Source organism: Lonchura striata, chromosome 20 (assembly GCF_046129695.1).
Source record: "Lonchura striata isolate bLonStr1 chromosome 20, bLonStr1.mat, whole genome shotgun sequence".
In the NCBI taxonomy this organism is placed as follows: Eukaryota; Metazoa; Chordata; class Aves; order Passeriformes; family Estrildidae; genus Lonchura; species Lonchura striata.
The window spans coordinates 5625321-5638327 of NC_134622.1; the positions used below are offsets into that span (position 1 = coordinate 5625321).

At 59.1% G+C, this 13007-nt stretch overlaps 2 protein-coding genes across 2 annotated transcripts; both read right to left on the reverse strand.

Annotated features, from left to right (window-relative positions):
- Positions 1–120: 120 nt before the first annotated feature.
- POLR2J (RNA polymerase II subunit J) lies at positions 121–1382 on the reverse strand. Its single transcript, XM_021551018.3, has 4 exons — positions 1267–1382; positions 1032–1121; positions 770–944; positions 121–236 (listed from the first exon to the last, which is right to left on the reverse strand). Exons 1-4 carry the CDS (start codon positions 1317–1319, stop codon positions 201–203), a joined length of 354 nt encoding a protein of 117 aa, XP_021406693.1. The 5' UTR covers positions 1320–1382; the 3' UTR covers positions 121–200.
- A 1202-nt stretch (positions 1383–2584) lies between these two features.
- On the reverse strand, positions 2585–13007 carry LOC110481951 (ras GTPase-activating protein 4). The gene is made up of 20 exons (XM_031506433.2): positions 12912–13007; positions 8208–8264; positions 7671–7784; positions 7303–7364; positions 7057–7186; positions 6700–6781; positions 6411–6542; positions 6242–6333; positions 5585–5708; positions 5330–5483; positions 4940–5004; positions 4631–4743; positions 4374–4560; positions 4035–4172; positions 3628–3951; positions 3413–3550; positions 3179–3314; positions 2982–3102; positions 2839–2897; positions 2585–2741 (listed from the first exon to the last, which is right to left on the reverse strand). Exons 1-20 carry the CDS (start codon positions 12974–12976, stop codon positions 2623–2625), a joined length of 2412 nt encoding a protein of 803 aa, XP_031362293.2. The 5' UTR covers positions 12977–13007; the 3' UTR covers positions 2585–2622.

The window sequence follows — 13007 nt, forward strand, 5'->3', positions numbered from 1 at the left end:
ATCCAACACGATGTTTTATCCTCCTGGCAAAGTGCCTGTCTGCTATGAAAATAAAACCAGAACTCAAAATATTGCTGCTGCTGTCAAAAATTAAACAGAAGTGGGACAAGGGGAAAAATATTTGCCATGAATGGAGGTTTAAATATTTAATCCAGTAACAGACACGTCATTCTGCATCAGAAGTAACAGTCTGCTCCATTTTACTCAATTCCTTCTTGTTTGTCCTTAATAGCAACCTGTAAAGCAAAAGCAAAAATACACATGGTTAGACAAGAGTTGTTACTGAGCTGCAGGTTGGTGTTTAATAATTCCTGACTCTTCTGTGAATCACAACCCAGTGGAAATCTCTACAGCAAGCAGAATATTGAAATTAAAATCAAAACTTATTTATGAATTGGTGCCTTTTCTCAGCACATCAGAGGTACTGTTTCAGTCACAGCCTCCCTGAATTTTTCTGAGTAAGATTAAATCTCAGGATTAGGGGGCTAAATCAATAAATAAACTGAGCAGAAGCGATGAGAGGTGAAAATATGGGCTCAAAGCTTTGTCAGAAGTAGAAAAAAGAAAATAAAAATGCACTTAAGAGCAGCCAGGCTTTGACAGCAGCTGAACAACACAAGGAGGGTGGCTTGAATTAATTCACCAACCTCAAGCCAGCAGCTTTAAGACACATAAAAACAGTATAACAAGGCCAAACAAACAAATAAAAAAAAAAAAAAAATACAAGTATAACAAGGCCAAAGAGTTTTAAGGAAAACAGTGCCCTTACCCTGAACCTCTCTTCCAGCAGGGAGAGCTCACTGATCAGGTCTGTGATGGCATTGGTGAAAGCTTCCTGCGGGCTGTAATCTGGGGTGGTTTGGACACGGATGATGATTTTATGTTCCAGAGGGTGAGGGACCTTGTACCCTGCGAACAGCACCTGCGGGTCCTTGAGCAGCTGCCTGGGACGGAACAAAAACCCAACCCCGGGAAATGAAGGGCAGGAAAATCCCAAACCTCCCCGCAGTCTCCTCCCCGCTCCAACTTACGACTTGATGATGTTCCCGAGCGTGTGGTCCTCCTTGTTGATGGTGAACAGGCAGGCGTTGGGCACCTTGGTGTCCTTGTTGATGGTGATCCTGAGGTGTTACGGGATGCAGGGGTGTTAGCGATCCGTGCGCGCCAGGGCACGGCGGGGACTGGGGGGAAAGGCCCGCTTCCCCCCGCTCCCAGCCCCCCGCGCTCTGATCAGGGTTAATTACTCGCCCCCCGGTATCCCCTCACTTTTTCTCGCCCTCGAAGAGCAGGAAGGACTCGAAGGCCGGCGGCGCGTTCATCGCGCCGTTGCTATGGCGGCCGCCGCTCCGCTTCCGTTACGTCACTTCCGCCCGCTCGGGGCGCCGCGCAGCGCCCCCTGGCGGGCGGGAGGACCCGCCGCAGCAATGGCGGCGGCGCCGAGAATGGTGGTGGCCGCCTCAGAGCCACGGCCGGGAAGGGAACACACACCGGTGACACCGGCAGCGGTGTCCCCACTGGAGCACCACGGCCGTGACCAGCTGGCACCAGCAGCAGGGCCATGAGCAGAGACTCCAGGGCTGCCACCACTGCCACAGCAGGCCACCAGAGCCACCAGTGATGGCAGCAATGCTGCCAGCAACAGAACCAGCAGCAGGAGGGCCCTCAGAAATGGCACCAGCAGGGACAGCGAGCAATGGCAGCATCAGCAGCGCCACCAAGAGAACCCCCAAGCAGGCCACCAGTGGTGCCACCAGTGATGCCACCAGTGATGGCACCAGCAGGACCCTCAGAGGTGTCACTAGTGTAACTGTGAGCAGTGCCACCATCAGTAGTGCCACCAAGAGAACATCCAGCAGTGCTTTTATCAGGCCACCAGTGGTGCCACTGGCGATGCCACCAGTGATGGCACCAGCAGGACTCTCAGAGATGTCACCAGTGTACCTGTCAGCAGTGCCACCATCAGTAGCGCCACCAAGAGAACCCCCAGCAGTGCTTTTATCAGGCCACCAGTGGTGCCACTGGCGATGCCACCAGTGGTGCCACCAGTGATGCCACCAGTGATGGCACCAGAAATGGCCCCAGCAGGACTCTCAGAGATGTCACCAGTGTAACTGTCAGCAGTGCCACCATCAGTAGCGCCACCAAGAGAACCAGCAGTGCTTTTATCAGGCCACCAGTGGTGCCACTGGCGATGCCACCAGTGGTGCCACCAGTGATGCCACCAGTGATGCCACCAGAAATGGCCCCAGCAGGACTCTCAGAGATGTCACCAGTGTAACTGTCAGCAGTGCCACCCTCAGTAGCGCCACCAAGAGAACCAGCAGTGCTTTTATCAGGCCACCAGCAATGCCACAGGTGATGCCACCAGAAATGGCCCCAGCAGGACCCTCAGAGGTGGCAGCAGTGTAACTGTCAGCAGTGTCACCATCAGTAGCGCCACCAAGGGAACCCCCAGCAGTGCTTTTATCAGGCCACCAGTGGTGCCACCAGAAATGGCCTCAGAGGTGGCAGCAGTGTAACTGCGAGCAGTGGCACCAGCAGGGCTCTGGGCAGTCCCGTCCCCAGCAGACACAGGACACGGCCGCAGGGTACCAAGTGCCTTTATTGCGGGGCCGCGCTCCCTCACGTCTGCAGCCGCAGCAGGGCCGGGCCCGGCGGCGGGGGCAGCTCCCGGCGGTGGCAGCGCTCCAGCTCCCCCAGCACCGCCAGCAGCCGGCTCAGCCCCTCGGGCAGGGCAGCGTCTGCGGGACAGGGCGGGACAGGTCATCCCCACAGCCCCTGTGACCGCCGGGGACACCTCCCAAGCAGAACATCCCCAAACCCCGCACCCCAACCCACCTTCACCGCGGGGGCCGTTGCGGGCCGCCTCCGGCTCCTGCAGCTCCCAGTACTTGTCCCTGCGGAGAGGGGAGAGGGACCGGCCGTGGCAGGAGCAGCGCGGCGGCGGGGCCGGTGCGGGGGTCCCGGGGCCAGGGGCTCACCTGAGCGTCCCCCGCAGGCCCTGCAGGTGCTGGAAGAGGCGCTGCGCCTCCACCGTGGGCTCCAGCGGGTCACTCCAGTCCTGCAGGGTGACGCCGTGCCGGGTCCGGTCGCATCCCAGCCCTGCGGGGCAGCGGGGTCACCGTACCGGGGGGACAGCCCGGCACCCCCGCGGGGCTCCGGGGCCACCTCCGCGTACCTGTCCTGTCGCGCTGGTGGCAGCAGCTCCACTTGTCGCCGCGGAAGACGCCGGGGTGGTAGGAGCGGAGCACGCGGGGGTTGTTGCCGCACACCTTGCGCAGGGCTGACAGCCACTGGTTCAGCTCGTTGACACACTGCGGGGTTGGGGACAGTCGGAGGGTGCCCCCGCCGTGCCACCGCCCGCGCCGTGCCACCGCCCGCGCCGTGCCACCGCCCGCTGTCCCCGCCGCACCTTGCACTGCAGGTAAGCCGTCTCCTGCTGCCCGCCCGTGGCCATGTAGACCACCTGCATGACGTGGGAGCTGCCGAAGCTCTTCTCCTCCACCTTCTCGGCCGCCAGGATGTCGCCCAGGGCGATGGCACCGATACGCTGATGGAAGGGACACACACGGAGGGGGTCAGCGCCGCCCCGCTGCCCGCCCCCCCGCCCGCCCAGCACGCCCGTACCTCCGCACCGGGGCTCTTGCCGAAGCTCAGGGACTCCGCGGTGAGGCAGAAATGGAGTTTCTTGCCGGCGGCAGCGGCGAGCAGCGGCCCCTTGCCCCGTGTCTTGTGCACGAGGAGCATCCCCTCCTTCACCACGGCCGGCGAGGGCCCCAGCGGCCGCCCCTCGCCCTCCTCCTCGCCCTTGTCCTCCTCCGTGCCCACCAGGCGGGTGATGAAGTCCCTCATGCGGGCGGTGCCCTCCTGCAGGGCGGGCAGCAGCGGCGACAGCCACGTCTCCTTGGCGCGCCCGGCCGCCGGCTCCATGTTCCCGACCAGCTGGATGGCCTGGGGACCGCGGCGGTGGCAGCGTCACCCCCAGGAGACCCGGCCGGCACCCCAAAGGGCCGCCCCGGTGTCCCCTGTCGCACCTTGGCCAGCAGCAGCAGCGTGCGGCTGGTCCGCGCGTCCGCGTGTGCGGCCCGCAGCTGGAACAGCTTGGGGGTCATCACGGCCGGCGAGAAGAAGCGCAGGCACAGGAAGCTGGTGACAGCCACAAATTTGGCGTGCTGGGACCGCCGAGGGGTGGGGAACACACGTGAGGGTCTTTCCCAGCGTGGGACAACCCCACAAATAGCGATGCACCGGTGGCCGGGGCTGCTGCTTGCTCAAGAGGGGACCCCGCTGACCACACTGGGGACCACACGCAGAGAGCGCTGTCCCCTGGGGATGTCCCCGTTTGAGCCACGGCATCCCCCGCACAGCCCGACCTGGTGCTGCGGGAAGCGCTCCCCGACGCGCTGGAAGAGCTGGCGGAACGCGGCGCGGATCAGGGGCGGACACGCCGGCGCCGACCTGACGATGGCGTCCAGGAGCTCGCCCAGGTAGGACTGGAGGTGCTGTCGGCCCTGCTCGATCACCTCGCCCTCCGTCTGCACCCGGTGCAGCCCCGAGCACCTGCAGGCACCGTCACTGTCACCTCCAGCGCTGGGGCCACCCCTGCCCTGCCACCCCACGAGCCCCTTACCCGACGTCTTTGATCTCCACCTTGCCGGGGTCCAGCTCCACGTATTTCTTCTCCTCAAACACGCGGGTGATGGTGGGGCCCAGGACAAAGTGCAGGTATGGCATCCCTGTCACCTGCCGAGGGACCACACAGGGGACAGGGATGGGCCACAGATTTGGCATCCGATACCCCCAGGGTCACCCAGTGGATCTTCTCCAGCCTCCCAGCCCTGGGGGAAGGCACAAGCACAGCATCCCTCCCAGTTCTTCCCCTGGGAACAGCCCAGGGCCAGGAACAGCTGGGAAGAGCAGGTTTTGGGTGGTGTGGCACCTTGAGGAAGGACTCCATCGACTTTGAGGCCAGAGAGTTGCTCCGGAACAGAGTGTTGGGCTCACCTGCAAAACAGGAGAGGGTCCATGGCCTGGGGAATGGCCTCAGGTCATCCTGGGCAGCTGCAGTCATGGGGGTCATTCCTAGGGGCTGTGCCCCGTCCCCCTGGCCATTTCCATGGGGGCCATGGGGATTTCCAAACCTCAGCCCACCTGCTCCTCCACCAACCTCAGCCCATGAACTGCTGGGATGAGCCCAACAGATTGCACAGTGCGATGGCTGAGCCTCAACCATCACTCCCAAAAAAATCCCCACAAAAGGCCCTGGAGGTTTTGCAGCCCCAGGAGATGATAAGGAAGCCTCCAGGACCACTCCCCATTCCAGCCTTACAGGGCTTGGCCAGCTCCAGCTCAAAGAGCAGGTCCAGGAACTCCTTGACCAGCCCCTGGCCCAGGAAGAGTTTGACCAAGTTGATGGCGACCTCCTGCCGGCACTCGGCCGTGGTGGTTTCGTCCAGGAGGGTGACCAGGTGCACTTGGCCATCCTGGAGGGAAGAGGCACCCTAAGGTGACAGCCCGAGGCAGGCAGACACCACAGAGCTGGGAAATGTGAGTGCTCCAGCAGGGCTGGGCATGGACCCCTCACCTGGCGCCCCAACTTCACCTCCTGGCACAGGAGCTGCACCAGGGGCTGGTAGCAGTGGGAGGGAAGCACCGTCTCATCCCGGAGCTTCACCTGCAGCTGCAGCGAGCCCAGGCTGCCCCGGCGCCTGCAGGAGCACAGGGAGGGTGGGTGGGTGGGTGGAGGGGTGGATGGATGATGGATGGATGGATGGATGGATGATGGACGGATGGATGGATGGATGGATGGATGATGGATGGATGGATGGATGAATGGGTGGATGGATGGATGGATGGATGGATGGATAATGGATGGATGATGGATGGATGGATGGATGGATGGATGGATGGATAATGGATGGATGATGGATGGATGGATGGATGGATGGATGGATGGATGGATGAATGGATGGATGATGGATGGATGGATGATGGATGGATGGATGAATGGGTGGATGATGGATGGGTGGATGATGGATGGGTGGATGGGTGGATGGATGATGGGTGGATGATGGGTGGATGGAATGGGTGGATGATGGATGTATACTTCACCAAGCAGGAGGTGGCCCAACACCCCAGGCTACCCCTCCAAAATGATGATGCTTCCCAGAAAAACTCCCATCCCTCCTGAGGGCACTGGCACCACCCCCAGCACACCCCAACACCCTGTGCCAAAACTCACTCGTCCTCTGTTGGCTTGGACTTGTCTGGGCACAGCCTGAACCACCCCTCCTCCTGCCCAGCTGCTTCCAGCCCCTGGACACTGAACACCACCTGGGAGGGGAAGGCAGGAGAGGCCTGGGTGTGCGGCTGGGCTGGACCCTGGCAGCACTGAAAGGTTTGGGGCTCACCTTGCCCAGGAAATCATTCCTGCCGACGAGGTCCCAGTCCCACACCTCCACGCAGAGCTTCTCCTCAGCAGGCTCGGCCAGCTCGAACTCGAAGGTCTCGTTCCAGCGAGGGTAACAGGATTTCTTGACCACCTGCAAAGGCAACAGCTTTGTCCTCTCTTGCTGGCTGGGTCTGTCCCTCAGGGACACCAAGCTGGGGATGCTGGGGGACAGGGATGGCTCTGGGTTCCCCGTGGACGGATTCCACCTGCACCCCTGGCAGGCTGGGCATGGCTGAAGCCGCACTCACGGTGCTCTCCTGCGTCTTCCCGTTGTAGCGCAGGCGGACAAAGGGGTCGGAGGCACCATTCCGGTCCTTCCTGGCCAAATCCCTGCCGAGGAGAGGGGGAATTTACCAGCAACCTCCCAAAATACCTACAGGCACCCGTGGCACCCACTCTGCTCTCAGAGAATCTCAAGATACATGTCCCAAAGACCTGCAGATGAGGTAGACCCTGACCCAGCACCCCCATCTGGGTAATGAGGAGGGTGCTTTGCACCCAAAGGACCGGATACAGCAGGGAAACTGAGTCATGGAGCAGCTCAGACTCGGCACCCATGTCCCAGCTGCACACACAGCCCCTGTCACCCTCGTGCCCCCTCTCACCTGGCCTCCAGCACGGAGCAGCGCAGCCGCCGGCTGCCCTGGCTGCCCAGGACCTCCACCCGCAGGTGGATCTCCCCCTGCACCTCCTCATCAGGGTCCACCTCACTGAGGCTCATCCAGCCGCTGTATCCTGTGGGAAAAGGGGGGATCCCCATGAAGGGGTCCTGGGGGAACCCCTCAGCACCAGCTTGTCCAAGGGGTGGGAGATGGGTCCCTCCTGGGACCCCCAGCCACGCTTTCCCCTACCCTTGGGGTGCTCTGCCAGCATGTCCCGGGTGATGCAGACCTTCCCAATGATGTCATCACGGCTGGAAAACAAAAATGGGCAACAGGACCCACCATGGGATTGGTGCCCAGGTAGGACAGCCCCCACTTTGGGGGATCCTGGACAGGGGCCACCATGGTGTGTCTGTCCCCACGGAGCACATCAGCCACCCTCTGCTGCCAGCTGGACAATATCCTCAGGAGATAACTTCACCCATCTGTGTCTCAAAGCCCAGGGCAGCGTGGCCAGCTGTGGATTCTCTGGTGGCAGCACCAGGCTGAGCATGCAGGGAGCCAAAGCCACCAACAGAAAAGCCACCAAACAGGAAAACCACCAAGGCCCAGCACACCTGAGGGCATCCTCGTCCATGACGTAGATGGAGATGCTGTGGAAACCAGGCTGGAGCTGCACCTCGTATTCCTCCCCCCAGAACGGGGACAGTGTCTTCCACACCGTGGCAGTCCTGTGGGGCAGGTGGCACTGGTGACAGGGGGGACAGGGCTCCCTCTCAGGGGTACTCCCCAGCCCGGGGACCTTCCCAGCTTTTGGGGACACATGGCTGGGGGAAGCACCCAGAGTTTGAAAGCCTCAGCTGGGGCAGGGATGAGTCTCTGTCCCTGTCCTTGTCCTGTCTTGTGGCTCTGGGCTGGCAAGGCACAGGGGTGGGGTGGAGGGGAAGGGGGTCATGAGCTGTTAGACACTTCTGTGTCTGCAGGAGCACCTCAGCCCAAAGTAGGGAATAATAATGAATGATAAATAGCAATGAATAATGATCTTAACAATAATCATAGCAACAATGTGCCTGCAGCAGATGGAGACACCTGCCTGGAGCAAGGTTTGGGACTCCAGCAGTTTTAGGGACCAGCCAGGGACCCAGGGCACCCACCTGATGATGGCCTCATCATCGATCTTCACGATGCAGTACGGATCACTGCTCCCCGTGCTAGAAGGACAAGGGACAGCTCTGTCAGTGCCACCAGCCACAGCCTGGCCACCACCCAACCTGCAGGAGTCTCATGGCCATGGGCGAGCAAAGCCTTCAGCCCTGACAGCCCCCACAGAACAGAGACCTTGCAGAGACAACGCCCTGAGGGAGCAGAGGCTGCCAAAGACTCCCACGGGGGATCTTGGCCACAGCTGCCAGCACAGGGTGACCCCAGCTTGGCTTCCAGACCGGGGACACCCCTCCCTGACCGTGTCCGGCCGCTGTGGCTGCCAGAAGTGGTTTTTCCTTTTCCACACAGGAAGGCAAGGAGCAAACAAACCCCACCCTTTCCCCGAAACAGCTCCAGGCACCTGCAGCCCAATTTCACACACTGGGGAGTGAGGCCACAGCAGCCTTCTCCAGCCCCACGGTGTCCCCAGACCCCCAGCACTCTCACGGGGATGGGGACAGCCCTAAGGACACCCCCAGGGATGCAGAGGGTGTGAAGGGCAGCCACCACCGTGCTTTGACCATGCTTCCTCCCTGGGGACAATCCGAGTCACCCTTGCCAAAAAATAATCATGGTTTTACAGCTTATTGCCCTGCTTCATCAGAAACAGGGTCAGGGGTGAGGACTCTGGCCAGGGACAGAGGAGCCAGGACCTGGGGGTGGCCAAGGTCATGGAAAGGTTGTGGCTGCCATCCCACTGGCATGGGGCAGCTTGGAGCATGGAGAACTCATAAACACCAACCCCAGTGGCACTGTCAGGCAGCCACGAGTGTCCTGGGGAAAGGGAGGGTGCACAGGTTGGGGGACCCCAGGCATTGAGTGATTCCCACATCCCAAATCCAGGGATGCTGAGAGGCAGCTGCTGGGGGGATTGAAAAGGTTTTGGGGACAACTGAAAGAATCTGGGGGAATCCAGATGGGTTTTGGAAGGACTAAAGGAGTTTGGAGGGACTGAAAGGGGTTTTGGGGGATTCAGAAGGAGTTGGAGGGGATTGAAAGGGTTTTGAGGGGGATTGAGAGGATTTTGGGGTGTTCAAAAGGAGTTGGAGGGGGCTGAAAGTGTTTTGGGGAATCAAAAGGGGTTGGAGGGGACTAAAATGGTTTTGAGGAGGATTGAAAAGGTACCTAGGGGGAATCAGAAGATGGTTTGGGGGAATCAAAAGGGGTTGGAGGGAACTGAAAGGGTCTTTAGGGGGATTGAAAGGGGTTTTGGGGGGGATTGAAAGGGGTTTGAAGGGTTCAAAAGAGGCTGGAGGGGACCGAAAGGGGTTTTGGGGAAATCAAAAGAGGTTGGGGGGATTGAAAGGGGTTTGGGGGGAATCAAAAGAGGTTGGAGGGGACTGAAAGGGGTTTGGGGGGATTCAAAAGAGATTGGAGGGGATTGAAAGGGGTTTTGGGGGATTCCAAAGAGGCTGGAGGGGACTGAAGGGGTTTTGGGGGATTCCAAAGAGGCTGGAGGGGACTGAAGGGGTTTTGGGGGATTCCAAAGAGGCTGGAGGGGACTGAAAGGGTTTTGGGGAAATCAGAAGAGGTTGGAGGGGACTGAAAGGGACTGAAGGGGTTTGGGGGGACTCCAAAGAGGCTGGAAGGGGCTGAAGGGGTTTTGGGGGATTCCAAAGAGGCTGGAAGGGATTGAAAGGGGTTTTGGGGGATTCCAAAGAGGCTGGAGGGGTCTGAAGGGGTTTTGGGTGATTCCAAAGAGGCTGGAGGGGTCTGAAGGGTTTGGGGGGCTCCCTGTCCCGCTAAGCACGGCAGCAGGGAATTCTCAGGCTGTGCATGCTGGGTGCCACAACAACATCCCTGCTCCCAGGCACTTCCATCCTCGGCCCCGGGTGCCGAGAGCCGCTCTCGGCCGCTGCCCCCGCTCCGTCCCGGCGCCGCGGGGAGGATTTTTAGGGAGAGCCGCGGGCGAAGCGGAGCGCATCGCTGACATTTCCTGCCTTGTGCAAACCATCGGGGACGCCGGGAGCGGGCAGGCGGAACGGGAACAGCTCCAGCTGCGCCCGGCAACGCGCGGCTGGCCGCGCTGGCAGCGCAACCCTTGTCCCCAGCGCGGGGACAGCAGCGCGGCCGCGGCTCCTGCGAGCCAGCCGGGCACGGCGTTCGCAGCGATTCAAACACTCCGCGGCAGAACCGCCCTCGGCGGCTGCGGGAGCTGCCCGAGCCGCCACGCGGATTTTGGGTGGCAAATCCCGGCTCAAAGGCGGGTGACACCGCAGCAGCATCCCTGCCCGTCCCGGGATGTCGCCGAGGGATTTGCGGCGCTGCTCGGGCACCCACGCTGGGGGGCAGGGAAGGAGCTGGAAAGGGGAAGGGTTTTATAAAGAGGAAATGAGCCCAGGAGGGACTGGGGGAAGGGGGAAGGAACACACAGCCACCCCTCCGGCAGCAGAGCCGCGGAGGGATGGAATTAAAAATTAACTGGTGTTGTTCTGCCTTGGGAGGTGGTGAGAGGAAATGAATAAAAATTGAAGTAAAAAATGGAGCTAAAAAGGAAAGGGGGAAAAAAAATTAGAATGATAAAGGGAAGGAAGATAAAGAATAAAAGAAAAATAGAATTTAAAAATCAAAGAAAATTAAAGTAGAAATAAAAATAGAATTAAAAATGAGAAATTAAAGAAAAAATGAATAAAAATTTGAAGATCTAATTAAAAATAAAAGAAAAGGAAAAGAAAAGGAAAAGAAAAGGAAAAGAAAAGGAAAGGAAAATGAAAAGAAAAGGAAAAGAAAAGGGTAAAATAAAAGGATAAAAGGATAAAATAAAGGGATAAAATAAAAGGAGGAATAATAAGTAAAGAAATGAAAAATAAATAAGTGGAGAAAAGGAAAAAGGGCAAAAATTAAAGAAAAAGTAATTTTAAAAATAAATAATGAAATAGAAAGTTAAAAAGTGAAAATATTGAAATAAAAATAGAATAGATTAGGATAAATTAAAGATTAAAAATTATTGGCATTATTTATTATCCTAACATGGAAATAAGCCAATAAAATAAATAAATAATAAAATATTAAATCAAATAAAATAAATGTCATATTAAAAAAATCAATACTAAATAAAGTCAATTTAAAAATTAAAAACCATTTAAAAAAATCAGATCCTTTCCCTGGCTTTCCTGGGATAAAGACGAGGGGAAGATTTGGCAGCCTCAGCTTGGGGGGGCTCCCGTAACTCCCTGAGCCAAATCCCGTGGGGTTCCCCGGGGGATTTGGGGGTGCTCCATCAGCCCTGGCTGTTGGCAGCGGGGACACCCGGCAGAGGGGATTCCCGGAGGAAAGCAGCGATCCCCAGAGCGGTGCCAGGGCAGGGAACCGGATCCCTGGGGCGCTGCGCGGCGGGGAAGGGGCCGGGGCCGGCCGGGGCCAAGGTCGCGCTCGGGTTTCCCTGCCCAGCCCAGCGGCACCGGCCCGGAGAGCTCCGCTCCAGGCGCTGTGGCTCTCCGGATCTCCCAAAACCCAGAGCCTGCCCCTGCTGGGTCAAGCTCCGCCGGGGAGCTGTGCCAAGGGATTTAAAAATCAGGCCCTGACACACGGGATTTAAAAAAAAAAAAAAAAAAAAAAAAAAAAAAAAAAAAAAAAGTCATGTTTCTTTCCTTGTTTATCCTCTTTTTCCATGACGGCTGCAGGGATTTTTGCTGGTTTGCCGGCTGCCGAGCGCTCCTCAGCAGCTTCCCGCTGCCTTGGTGGCGGCTGGGGCCACCCCGGCGCTGTCCCCACATCCCGCCCCAGACGGATCGGAGCGGTGAGGAGAACACCGGGATTTTCCTGGGAGGGAAATCCCGAGCCAAGGGCTGCTCCCCGCACCTCAGCCAGGTGGGATGGAGCCGGGCATGGCAGCGGAGCGGGGACACAGCACTGGCACAGCCCCTGCTCCTTTGGGGACCAGTACCGGCTCCTGCTGCGCGTCCGGGGGTCCCGGCGAGGGTCCCGCTGTGCTGGGGACAGCCCTGCCCCGTGGCAGCACAGAGGGACCCCCCAAAGTGGGAGCGCTGCTTGGGGTACCCAAAACACTGCTGGGGGCATCCCACAGCAAGGGGGGAAACCTCAGCCCCATCCCGGGGGTGCCCCCAAATCACAGCACTGCTGAGGGAGCCCCCAAAGCGCTAAGAACACACAAAAATGTCCTAAAGGGGATCCCCAGGGCAAGGGGGGTCCCAAAACCGCACTGGGGGAACCCCCAAAGCAAGGGAACAGCAAAGCCATCCTGGAGGAAATCCCAAAGCAAGGGGGATTCCAAAGCCACCCTATGGGGAACCTCCAAAGTAGATGCACTGCTGGAGGGGTACCCCAAATCTACCCTGAAGGGAACCCCCAAAGTAAATATTCTGCTGGGGTGGGGGACCCTAAAGCCACCCTGGGGCGAATCCTCAGTGCAGGGCGACTCCAAAGCCATCCTGGAGGGAACACCCCAAGGGGTGACACCCCAAAGGGGGATCCTAAAGCCACCTGATCCTAAAGCCCTTACACCATGGCTGGGGGTCGCCCAAACCGTTCTGGGCAAGCCCCCAAAGCAGGGAGGAGGCTCTAAGGCCAGCCCGAGGGTGGTGTCCCCATCGGGGACCTGTTGGGGGGACACCCCGCAGCACCCCTGGGAAAGCGGCGAGTCCCTCGGGATGCCCCCGCCCCGAACGCGTCCCGGCCGCCGCGGGGGCACTCACATGTCCTTGGCGGGCAGGTTCCTGCCCTCCACGATGCGGATGGAGAGGGCGCTGCGCCGGGCCATGGCGGGCGGGCAGCGGAGCCGCGCGGAGCCA